Raw genomic sequence first — 13,316 nt, 5'->3', positions numbered from 1 at the left:
TAAGCATTACATAAACTCAACATTAAGCAACTCTTACCTCCACACCAGGCCCACCTTCAGGCGAACAGGTTGCGCAGCAGTGCTTGGCCGACCCTGGACTCCTCCCTGGAATCCCGGTCGACGCAGTAGAATCTCATGAAGGCGTGCGTCGGCCTCCACGTAGCAGCCCTGCAGATGTCCAGCAGGGGTACACCAGACAAGAACGCCGTGGTAGCAGTGATCGCTCTGGTCGAAAGGGCTCTTGGACGGCCGGGCAACGGTCGGTTTGCCAACCGGTGACAGTGCATGATGCAGCCGGAGAGCCATCTAGAAATGCAAGCCTTTGAGAGGGCCTTCCCTTGGTTCACAGGTCCAAAGTTCACAAACAGTTGTGATGTCTTCCGAAACCTCTTCGGGCAGTCCACGTAGAACTTCTACATCCAGAAAGTGTAAAGTACTCACGGCCGGCGTCGAAGGCGACGGGAAGAAAACTGGTAACACCAAGGGCTTGTTAAGATGGAAGTCCGACGGCACCTTGGGCATGAAGGAGGGGTGCGTCCTCAGCACCACCCTCGTCTCGTGAAAAGTCAAGTGTGGAGGCTTGCAGGATAGGGCCTGGATCTCTCCCACTCGTCGTGCAGAGATGGCCACAAGAAATGCGGTTTTCCACGACAGGAACTTCAACGGTGCCGAATGCAGAGGCTCGAAAGGCGCCCCCATTAGCCTGGTCAGCACCACGTTGAGCTCCCACGCAGGGGCCGGAGCCTTCACCGGCGGGAATGAACAGAACAGTCCCTTCATAAACTCCCTCAGGCGATGAGACCACAGAGATGATCGTCCTGTAGTTCTGGTGTAGTGGGAGATCGCCACCAGATGTATTTTGATGAAGGCATGAGCCAGCCCCGCCTTGGCCAGCGACAGCAGGTACGGCAGCACTTGAGGGGCCGTAATTCGAAGAGGGTTAATCTTCTGTGCACGGCACCAGACAGAGAACCTCTTCCATTTGTGTCCATAGCACTTGAGAGTTGAGGACGCCCTGGCCTTTGCAAGCACCTCCTTGCAGTCCGCCGGGATATCGTACCCTCCAAACTCTAGTGCCGCAGGAGCCATGCCTGCAAGTTCAGCGACCCCGGGTCGTAATGGAGAATGGCGCCTCTGTCTCTGGAGAGAAGATCTGCGTCCGTCGATAAATTGACTGCGGGGAATGCCAGCAAGTCCAGAAGGTCCGGGAACCAGATCTGTCTTGGCCACGCCGGTGTGACGAGGATCATCCTGCACTGGGACCTCTTGAGTTGGTTGACGAGTCGCAGTAACAACGGCAATGGAGGGAACGCATTCAGGAACAGGCCGTCCCAGGGGGAACGAGAAAGCATCGCCCATGCTCCTCAGCTGGGGAAACCTGCTGGCGAACCTCTGGCACTAGGAGTTCGCCGCCGTCGCGAACAGATTGATCTGGGGTTTGTCCCATCGTCGGAAAAGCCGATCCACTTGGTCCTGACGCAGTTCCCACTCGTGGCATGAGCACAACTCCCTGCTCAGCGAGACGGCGATGGTGATCTTTATCCCCGATAGGTGGAAGGGTACCAGAAACATCCCCTGGGCAACGGCCCAATGCCACAGATCCTGGGCCTCCTTGGATAGGACCGGGGACCTGGTTCCTCCCTGCTTCCGGATGTAGAACATCGTGGTGGTGTTGTTGGTGAAGATCCTCACCACCTTGCCCTTGAGGGACAGGAGAAATGACCTGAGAGCCCAGAACACTGCTCGGAGCTCCAGGATGTTGATGTGGAGTGACCTCTCCTCCGGGAGCCAAAGGCCTCTCGCGTGAAGATCCCCGGTGTGCGCTCCCCAACCCTCCAGGGAGGCATCCGTCGTCACCGTCTCCTGGTGTGCTGGGGTCTGAAAGTCCGGGCCCGCCGCGAGATGCGTGCGGGTGCCCCACTACCGAACAGCTTGGCAGAAGACCTCGTTGAGTGGGATCTTGTCTTCGAAGCTGCCCGCCGCTTGCATCCAACGGCCGTCGAGGAACTCCTGTAGAGGACGCATCCGCAGCCTGCATAGGCGCACCAGGTAGATGCAAGAGGACATTATGCCGAGAAGTGACTTGATGGACCTCAGCCTGGCCACGTTCGTGGCCAGCAGGCGCTGCACCTTGCCCAGGATGGCCTCCGTCCTTTCCTCCGACAGAGAAGCCAATCGTGCCACTGTATCGAGCTTGGCTCCCAGAAACAGTGAGACCTGCGACGGAACCAGGTGGGATTTGGGGAAGTTGATGGAGAATCCCAGGTCCGTGAGCAGTTGGACAGTCTTCGCTGTGTGCTCGACGGCAAGCTCCCTTGTCCTTGATCGGATGAGCCAATCGTCCAGGTAAGGGTAAACGTGGATCCCTCGCAGGCGCAGCCGCGCCACCACTGGCGCTAGGCACTTGGTAAATAACCTGGGCGCCGACTTCAATCCGAATGGCAGGGCCTTGAATTGGTAGTGCCGTCCTTGGACTACGAATCTGATAAACTTTCGGTGTCCTTTTAGAATGGGGATGTGGAAGTAAGCATCCTCCAAGCCCAGCGACAATAGGAAGTCGCCTGCCTCCAGCTGGCCCAGCACGTGCTGGAGGGTGACCATTCGGAACTTCTGGGCCTTGATGTATTGGTTTAACCGATGCAGGTCCAGGATGGGGCGGGAACCGCCTGTCTTCTTTCTGACGAGGAAGTATCTTGAGTATACTCCAGAGCCTGCACCTTTCTTGAGCATCGCCCTTACTTCTAACAGCAGTTGAGGGATGTGATTTTCCTTCCTGGCCATGGGAGGAATTCAAGGGCACTTCTTTACAAACTCGAGAGAGTGCCTGTGGGCCAGGGCATCCAGCACCCAACGGTCGGTGGAGATGGACTCCCACACGCTGACGAACTTCGCCAGCCGGCCTCCCACCGTGGTGCTCAGGTGGGGGCCCGACGCTACAGCCGGTTCAGTCCTGCTTGGAGGCAGCCTTGCCGCCCTGGCCTCCTTGGCGACGGCGACGAGATCCTCCTGACTTGCCGTGCCCTCTGCAGGCCTCTTGCGACGAGGAACGGGCTGCCTGGCGGTACGTAGAGGAGCCACCGCCAAATCCTTTGGAGGCACCTTGCTTGCCTCCTGAGTTACGAAAGGGCGGTCGTCGTTGCTGCAAAACTCCCATGGCCATAGCCGTCTCCGTGTCAGCCTTGATGGCCTGAAGTGACTCATCCACTGTTTTTCCAAACAGGTTGTTCCCGTCGAAGGCCATGTCCAAAACTCTGGTTTGTTCGTCCTGGCGGAAATCTGTTGCCTTGAGCCATCCCCGCCGTCAAAGGCAAACACTGTTGCCCAACTGCCGGAACCCGGTGTCAGCGATGTCCGTGGCCACCGTTATGGCGTGGTCCGATGCCACCTCACCTTCCTGAAGGATCCCCAGGGCCTCCACCCTCTTGTCGTCCGGTAGGAAGTCCAGCAGGGGAGCGATCTTGTACCACAACTCCCTGTCATAGCGGGCCACAATCTCTAGGGCGTTGGCCGCCTTAATTGTCGTCACCGCAGACGAGATGACTCGTCGTCTCATGGCGTCCAGTTTCTTTCCCTCGCCATCAGGTGGGGAGGTGGAAGTTGAAGCCGTCGCCCCGCCGCTTTCTTCTTGGCCGCTGCCGAGACAACTGAATCCGGGGTCGGCTGTGCCCTAAGGCACAAAGGGGCGGAATCGGGGACCCGATACTTCTTCTCGTACCGATCCCTCTTGACAGGCGTTGTGGACGGGTTCTTCAGGATAGCAAGTCCCTCGTACCAAATGTCGTCAAGCAGCGGCACCGCGAGGACCGTCTTCCTCTTGGCCTTGCGCCGTTGATAGAGGAAGCCTTCCTTCTTCTGTTCTTCGGGGCAGAGCTGGAAAAGCTCAGATGCCCTGGCAATCATGGCGTGGAAGGAGCCAATTTCATCGGGCGGGGAGGCCCGAGGGGGTGGTGATGGAAGACCCATCCCGTCGTCACCACTGTCGTCATCTGTCCCCGTCGTGGCCATATCTGTTTCCGTGTCATCCCTAGGATCAGAGGAAGGAGATGAAGGCTGAGCGGGCTGGAAGGGTGGGGGGGTGAACTCTCCTCCGCTTGTTTGGAGGGCTCCCCGATGGGCCCGGTTCTGCTGGGTTGTCCGTTGGGGATAGAGGCAATCTCGTCCTTATCTCCGTGCATAAGGTTTGGATTGCCATCAAAATAGCCACTGAGTTGTCCTGAGGCTCGGGCACTGGTTGCGACGGGCGCGATGGCTGCTCCTCCTCCGCCACCGTCACTCTCTTTGTCCACCTCCTCGGGGTTCCTCCCGTGGGACCGGACCTCCTCAAACCTCTTGTTGAGGCCCTTCACAACTTCAACCAGCTCCTCCTCAGAGGCTGTATCCGTAACGGCCACCACCCCCCCTCTTTTTCCACCGGGGTCTTCACGGGGGTCTTATAGATGGGCTGAAAAGAGGATTCCTGTCATGATGCCTACCCCCGGGGACCCTGACCACGTCCAGCAAACCCGGAAGCAGGCATCAAGTTATCCTAAGCAAGCCCAACAACCCCTGCTTGGGGCTATTTGGGTCCAGTCCTGGCACCTATGGCGCCAGGCTCATATGGAGAGTCAGTCCTGGCGCCATAGGTGCCAGGCTCATAGATTAAAACTCACCTGATGCAGACCATGCTGCAAACTTACCTGATGCAGATCATGCTGCAAGAGCTCCAAGCCAAAAGAGGCTTGGAAGGGACTACTTTGCTTAGGGACTATTTTTTACTCGGGCGGGGCTGGGGAGGAATACTTACCTGGGACTACTTTGGAGGCTATTTAAACTACGCCCGAAGAGCAGAACATGCTTTGCGTTATTCTGCATCCAGCAGCGTAATGCTCACCGTGCCTGCAAGTCTGCATCCAGCCTTCTGCCACGCCCGCCTCGAGTTTGGAGCTCCTAGAAAAAGGGAGAAAGAAGGAGAAAAGCTTAGAACAAGAGCAATACCTTTAATCCTTACCTGAATTCCCTATCCATCGCGCCTTCGAGCTGGAAGAAAGAAGTTATTTTATGCGCATCGCCTCGCCTGCTGCAGCGCCGCTCTGAACTCACCGGCCTTCGCAGCATCTTCACATTCCACCGCATCCTCCTGTATGTTCCCGCCGCACTCCGGCACCTAAGGAGAAGACAAGAACAGCAAGGTTAGCCAAGGGAATACACAGAGGAATATTAGTTACCCTCCCATAGACTTACCTGATTTTACCACCGGGGGTACTATTCCTCTTCACGGGTCGGCACAGCTTCCACTGCATCTTCGCCGAACCCCGGCCCCTAAGGGGAAACAAAAGGACAGCAAGGTGAAACAAAGGGACTAACAAGGGGAACCCTCCTCACCACAATAGACTTACCTGATTTTACCGCCTGAGGTATTATTCCCCAAGACTTCATACTTTCTCGCAGCGCCTGAATAAGGGAGAAAGCAACAGGTTACATATTGACATTATTTTATCGAACTGTGTTGGAAAATACAAATCCTTACCAGAATACTACCGGTTGCCACGAGGAACTCTTCATTAGGATCAAGCTGCAACCTGCAAGGAATCGGACAAGAGTGAAAGTCAGGCATTTGAACTCTTACGAACTTTATACTTACGGCGTCTTGCCGGGAATCTCGGAGTCAATATTATTCTGGAACTCACCAATTCCTTCGAGCCAGTGAAGCAACTGGTTATCAACGCGCCCCTGCGCTCAATGCAGGATGGAGAGCTCATCTTTTCAAACCATCAGGTGAGACTATAAGAGGGGACATCAAAGGTGATCTGTGGGGCCACGGGCCAAGCAAACGAAGCTAGGTGGGCCAGTCCAGTCTGTCATCTCGGCCCTACGCGTCACATTGGTGGAGACCACAGCTCTGATCGACGCCTCTGTGGGACCAGGTGAGCGTAACAATTCCCTCGGCGGTGGCAGGGAAACTCTGGGCCCGAGGTCACCTCCACTGGTGTAGCCTCCACAGGCTTAGCCAGGGCCTCCACGACTCCCTCGATAGAGGCCTTAGCCGGGTGAATCAAGGCCTTCACCAGCTTGGGCACTCTTGAGGCCTTCACCTTGGGGGGAGGGTTGCCGCCTCGCTCCCCCTCGGCTGACTCCTTCGAGATCGACCGGGACTTCTCCAGAAGCTTACCCGGGTTCTAGGATTTTCTCTTCCCCGAGCCAGAGCGTTGGCTCGTGGTTGATGGCGTCAGTGAAAATGCGCCCTGCCTGGCAGCCAAGGAGCCCGACCCTTCGGCACTCCCGGTGCCCGCAGACTCGCTGTGCTTTGCCTTCTGTTGGGCCCCTGTCGCCGGAGCGCCCTCAAAGGACTTAGAAGACCGCTCGGACCTCTTCTACTTGTCACCCGCTGGGCTCTTACCTTCCAGCCAGTTGGTGAGGCGGATACGCTGATCCTTCATGGTCCGTTCCGACATGTTCTTGCAAAACGCACAGTCCTTCTTCACGTGTGTTTTGTCTTCGTGAAGGCAGTAGAGACATCTCGAATGCTCATCCTCCTTGAAAACATTCTGTAATCCGCATCCAGGGCAGTTCCTGAACAGCTTGGATCCGGGCGTCGAGCTTCTCTTGTCCTGGGCCATGCCCACGAGGTAGGCCTCAGATCTTCTGGAACCATTCAAGAAGCGTAACTCGACAAAACTTTGCCCTTGAGGGGCGTAGAAAATTCCGAAACGGGTCCCCGTTGATTGGAAGTAGAAACGGTGGAGCTTGAGGCTCGATTGACCAAAAAAATGAGATTAAACTCTTTGAAGAAAATCGCAAAACGCAGTAAAAGCTCGAGAGCTAAAGCACGAGGACTCCCAACACTTGAACGTGCGGTAAAAATCTGAGGATGGCTGCCAGGGGAGGGGCTTAGGGAGAGGGCAGTCATTGGCTGGGGGCAGTATGACCCACAGACCAGTGATTGATTACTACTAAGAAAGACAGATCAGAAACGAAAATGATACTGATTTTTTTCTTTACCGGGGATTCCCAGCCTGACGACGGGGGATATTCATGAGCATGTGAATCCATGCCAGACCCCATGCTGGAGAATATGGATTTTAGTGGCACAAGACTCGCACCCGGGAATAAATGTTGTGCGATCGGCGGAGGAACTATACAAACAAAATTACGGGAGGGTGCTGGAGCATACTACGTAGTCTGTGAATACGTGGATGGATTTGCCACTTAACCTATATGGGAGGATATCATTGGTTAAAATGGTGTTGTTCCAGCGCTTTCTATATGTGTTTCTTAATGTTCTGCTGTCACCCCAAGGGAGTATTTCCGAAGAGTTGTGCTCTGTAACCCTGCGGTTTATATAGGCGGGGAAACAAGCATGTATATTCTAGGATAAACTAGTAGCCCCTTTAGACAGGGAGAGTCTAGCACTACCCGACTTCGAAACATACTACAAAGCTGCACAAGCGGGGTTCCTACTATACTGGTTTGAGGGTCTGGCAGACTGGAGACATGTAGAGGTGGAGAGGGCCCTGGTGACCCCATTGCTCCTTAGAGCGACCATATTTACCTCTCCCGATAGAGCGCTGAAGGTGCAAAATATGGTAGAACGGACCTGCAAATTGTGGGCTCTACTCGAATATAAAACAAGGGGGGGAAGTCATATACTCTCCAAGCCTCGTGGTTATATATATATACCAGGACTGCCAGTGACCAGTGAGAAGGGGTACGTGGAACTAATGAAGCGTTTGAATATAACCTGCTTCATGGACGACAGATGAGTTAGAAAATAAGGGGGCACACGCGTCACTAGATCTGTTTTTGTACTTTCGATTGAAGGAGTCCCTTAAACAAATCTTTCAAACTTTCCCTTGGGAAACCGAGGTGTCCCCTATACTAGACCACATGCTCAAATAGGACGAAAGTAACAAGGTGGTATCAACTCTTTGTAATAAAAGCATGGACATCCGGGTGCGACGAGATGACTCGTCCCAGAATAAACGGGAAAAATCACTAGGGGGCACAAAAACAGACAAGGCATGTGCCTATTGCTGTGGGGAAGCAAGGAGGGTGGCTTTCAATGCCAGATTCAAGTTTATACACTTTAAGTACCTTCATCAGATAATTACACCCCAGCGATATTACAAACATTTTTCCCAGAAACTTTCGATAACTGTTCTCGGTGCACCACTTCACCTGCAGAGTTTCTAGACATGGCATGGGGGTGCCCTAGGATACAGCAGTATTGGGCACAAGTGTTCAGGACACTGACCGGGATAGTTGGGGAAAGGGTGGACCCTATACCAATGATAGCACTACTGGGATAAACCAAACACATCCCAAGACAAACAAGGAAGCTGGTGGGACTACTCTTACTTTTAGCTAAATGACAAGTGGCAATGGTGTGGGGCAGCACACAGGCCCCAAACATGGAGCAATGGAGGGCAGATACCCTGTAGTGTAACGCAATGGAGACAGAGTATGGTCGATTAAGGTATTTGCAAGCCAAACCTAAGGATATTTGGGGACCGTACATGCAGTACTTCGTTGCACAGGAAGCAACAGTGAGGCAGATGGCCAAGGTGAACCGTGAACGGAACTTCCACTGGGGGGCCAATGGACACAGACCCATGAGGTGGGATGGAATTAAGACTTAACTGGAAGCGGCAGGTACGAGTGCTCAACACTTGACTAGTTAAAGCTCCAAGATGAGTGTGTGAGAAGAACAGACACATGTAATAAAATAATACAGGTGGTGAATGGGGGTGTGGGGGAGGGCGGTATCTCGAACCACTGCTACGCATTTGGTTGTTGAGTTGTGTTTTGAATCATCATTGTATTGGATAACTGCATGTTACTGCAAAATGATAATAAAAAAAGTAAAAAATGAAAAAAATTAAAATGTCACCAAGTTACCCTGACCACAGATGTTCCATGAAGATAGCAGTAAAGGCTGGTCTTTAGGGTAGTTATGGGGCCTGGTGACTATTTGTAAACATTTGTATAGCTACTTCAAGCCAAGACCAGTCTTATATTTGTGGTTGACTCACCAATTTGATCAAATGTTGGATTAATAGTTGACCCATTGTCCTACCTGGCAACTTTTTGAAGCAATGACAAAAAGGACAGGAAAGCTGAAGCATCACTCTTATTTTTGAGTTCATAAAGATCAACACCTAGAGAATTCAGTGTAAGCTTCTCCTCCCATACCATGCGAGCTATTAGATGGGAATGAAAATAACAGGACATGAGCTCATTTTTATGTTTAGGTTGAAGGAAAGTGAGAGAAGAGGAACTGTAACAACCTTTGCCAAAGCAGAGAGGGGGACATTTTTTAACTAGATTACAACAACCATTGTCAAAGTAAAGAGGAGGCAATATTGGAACACAATAGCAACCAGCATTGCCTAAGCCAAAAGAAGGCAATTATAAGAAAAAGAGGAAACCGTTTTCCTACAGAGAGAAAAGTGGAACAGAGACGTTACAAACAGTTAACTGATGATGTCGTAGAAACACAAAGGTGGCAGGACAGAAGCCATCCTTTTAGAAAGCTTCAAGGAGGAGAGGAAGTTAACCTGCAATACAGTTGCAAACATACCAATGGAAGAAACAGCATCAATGTGTATTGTATCCCTATGAAAGAGGTTGAGAATTTCAATGCTGGTGAAAGTCAAAGATTTTCTTTAAAGTTTGAAACCAAACCAAACCGCAGAGTACTTTGTAGTGGTAGTTTTTGTCCTGGCAGGCAAGTATTTCAGGAACGGGACTGTTCGTTTTTACTGCTGGCAGGTTAGTGGACCAGGAACAAAATACTGAAGTACTGCATGGTGGTGGAAGGTGGTTGTGGAAGAAAGTGGAAAGTCCACTAATTTGTTTGATGAACTGTGATGAAAACATTCTGACAACATGTTGTTTATGAACGGGAAATATGAAAGCAGTTGTCTTTCAAAGCAGACAAGTCACATTGAAGTATTGTGTATTAGTTTTGATATAAAGTTTCTTGGTTTATTAAGCAGAGTTTGTGGAAACCTGACAATTATTCTGAAGAGTGATGAACTTTGTCTGACAGCGGAACAATCCAAGTGCCAAGTGAAGAAACTTGGTGCTGGAGGCAAAACGTGGCTATTGAAAGCAACTTTGTATTGACTTTGAAGCAGAACTGGATTATAGCAAAGAACTTTATTGACTGAAAATTTGAGTTGGAAAATCCTGCTTTAGTCCTGCAGAAGGGAAAGTGACCCTGCTTGCAAGATTATATGGTTATGAAGATTATGTATGAATCTAAGCATTATTCTATTAGGTTTGAACAGCCATAGGATACCTGTATGATTTTGTTGTACAAGTGTGAGGGACAGATACCTTTTTTATTAGAGTGTTTTCCTTTAGTCTTAGTTTCATAGGAAGGGAAATCCTTGTTAGGTTAGGGAAAGCAAGGTGTTAATCACACCCATTTAGTTTAATAAAATGGCTACTTGTGAAGAACCTTTATAAAGTTGTCCGCCTCGGATTGCTGACCCCTCACATGTGGCACTGCCCAAGAGCAATCTACCAGCACTGTCACACAACAGGTCTGGGCGGTAGGGTTTTCACCATCCAATACAATTAGACTTCTGTGATGGATATTTTCCAAGTCCCACTGGAAGGTCTGTCTAGACTGGGCAGCTGGTTCAGGCCTGCTCATCATAGTGGAGGCAGCAGACTCCCTTTACCATTTCAATTGAAATATCCGACATCAAATAATTTGGCCAGTTGCTTGGGGTGAACAAAACACAAAGCACTGATAAGTATTTACATATACAACAAAACCAAAAACATTTTCATTTTATTATAGATCCTAAAGGAACTCACAGCATCAGCCTGGTACTTTTCTCTGTGGGAGTGAATGATCCAATCTACCAGAATATTGACTGATTTGGTTAAAAAAATAGAGGACTTGGTTTCAGGCCAAAAGATCCTGATGATAACAGAACGTGGCATGACTTCCAGGTGCCCCAGTTTGGTCCGGTCACACAACCTAAAGGGAGTAAGAAAAGAATACTGACTGTAAGATTATAACTACCTCAAGACACAACATCAAGTTTCCATCTCACAGAAAAGTTGCCAATTTATTATAAACCTTGTATTACACACTATACAGGGAACAGCATGAGGCAAATAATTGGTTGTGGAGAGAAACCAAGGACATAGTTACCAATTACTACATATAAATCAATTCATTAAAAGAAATATTGTTTCCACTGTATTAATGAAAAAGACACTGATTAATTCAGGATTTACTAGAAGCTAGCAACTAAGTGCTAAACTACTAGGCCAATCCTCTGGACTACTTAAAGCACATCTAGGAAGGTTACATGTTTCAGTCATGAGGATTTGATGACCAGACAGCATACCATTCCCAAGATGAAGAAAGGTTATTTATTCCATTATGTGCAGGAACAAATGGCCAAAATGAGGCCTATGCACTTCTCGGTGCGACTATAAAATAGTGAAAGAAGTGATACAATCAGTTTAAAAAGATGTGAGCAAATATAGAACAAGACCACTCCCACGATGAAAAGGCTAGTGAACATGTAAAACTGACTGTCGTTAGAATGAGAAACAACAAAAATACAAATTTCCCAATACCCTGCATAAAAAAGTTGGAAAAGACTTAAGGTTTTAGTGGTCTTCAAACTGTAGGGTGGGCCAGAGTATGCCAGGGGGCTGGGAGGATAACGGTGAATGCTTTTTTTTTTCCCAATAAGTTTTTATTAACAGAATTTTCAAAGAAACAAGAGCAACAAGGTCAACAGCCTAGCGCCTAAGCCCCCCCCCAACTCCCCCCACCGTTCCCCCCTCTCATCCCTCCCAGATCCCAGAGGTTCAGAGATAGCCCAAGATCAACAGATGAGCTAGCAACATAAACAACAGTCAAGGTAGATTCACAAGTCTGATTCGTCTTGAGGGCGAATTATGCCCAGGAGTTCCATCGCTTTGGGGCACCAGGCCCTGCGTGTACCTTCTCTTAGAAATGACAGAAGACTGGCCCAGTCCGTGTAAAAGCGCATAGGACACCCCTGGATCGAGCAAGTTAACCATTCCATAGCGACCAGTGACCAAAGCTTCGCAACCCACTCGTGCTCCTGAGGTGGGACCTTCGAATTCAACCTTCTAGCTAAGACCAGAGCAGCAGACAGCATCATTATCACATATAATTTACGATCCGCCCTGGAGGACAGGTTGGAGAAGACCGCGTTTAAGCCCAACAAGCTTCTACCCCTGTCGTCAGACCCCCAAAGCCCCAACACCTGGGCGTAGCCCGTTGAACCTGTGACCAGAACGCATCAAGTTTCGGGCACTCCCACCATATGTGAGACCATGAACCCACCTCCCCGCATTCCCTCCGGCATTTCTCTGAAACCGTGGGGAACATTTTATGTAGCCTAAGGGGGTGCGGTGCCATTTTAGTAAGAGCTTCACCCAGATCTCACGAATTTGAATAGACTTTGCAAGTTTTGGGATTTGGGACCATAGCCGAAGCCATTCCTGTTTCTCTATGCCTGACCCAAGATCTTGCGCCCATTTACTCAAACAGTTCCTAGAGTGTATCGGTTCCTCACGTTTTATTAGTCTGTAAATGGAGGAAATTAACCCCTTATCAACCGACTCAGTATCTAGGAACATTTCAAACTGGGTAAGGGAGCGAGAGCCCGTCTGCTTTATTGATGGATGGGAGAGCCAGTGCCTGATCTGGAGGTACGAGAATCTTTGCTGTTCCCCCACTCCGAAGTCCCTCTTACACTGCTGGAACTGCTTCACCCCCGCCCCCTTTAGCATATCACGCAGCATCCTACAACCTCCCGAAAACCAAGGGTCAAAGCTCGGGTCATATGTGGCCGCAGGGAAGAACTGCAGGTTACCATGCAGGGGTGAGAACGCTGATGGGAAGGAGGTGATCTGAGCTCTCATTACAGCCTGATCCCAGGCCTCCCCTATTGTAGACGTTATTGCACTACAGTACATTCTGGTTGGCCTGTCTTGCTTTGGGAGCCACAAAACCCACTCCAGGTCCCTCCCAACCACCGCCCCGTCCATCCACCTTCACACCTTGCCCCTATCGTCCCTTTGCCAGTCTCTAATGACCCTCAATTGTGCTGCTAGATAGTACACTCGGATGTCAGGTTCCCCCAATCCCCCTCCTTCTGGCAATGCTTTCGTCGTGGAGGTTGCTACCCTTGGGCGCTTATGGTTCCATACGAACCTACTCGTTATTTTCTGCAGGGCTCTGAAAAAAGAAGCAGGGACACAGACCGGAAGGGCCGCAAAGTGATATAGGAGGAGCAGAAGAATTGCCATCTTTAAAGTATTAACTCTCCCCA

General features: G+C 50.5%; 1 protein-coding gene across 1 annotated transcript in view; it reads right to left on the bottom strand.

The window, feature by feature from the left end:
- The window catches only part of SLF1 (SMC5-SMC6 complex localization factor 1), a 1,342,282-nt gene that overhangs the window by 496,722 nt on the left and 832,244 nt on the right, over positions 1 to 13,316 (bottom strand). The window contains exon 11 of the mRNA XM_069627641.1: positions 10,807 to 10,972. Within this exon, the coding sequence (XP_069483742.1) occupies positions 10,807 to 10,972 (166 nt within the window). The remainder of the gene's footprint in view (positions 1 to 10,806; positions 10,973 to 13,316) is intronic.

This window comes from Ambystoma mexicanum, chromosome 6p (assembly GCF_040938575.1).
Source record: "Ambystoma mexicanum isolate Mex_15411 chromosome 6p, UKY_AmexF1_1, whole genome shotgun sequence".
In the NCBI taxonomy this organism is placed as follows: domain Eukaryota; kingdom Metazoa; phylum Chordata; class Amphibia; order Caudata; family Ambystomatidae; genus Ambystoma; species Ambystoma mexicanum.
Note: the sequence above shows the minus strand (reverse complement) of the source record. Positions and strands in the feature narration are given on the sequence as shown.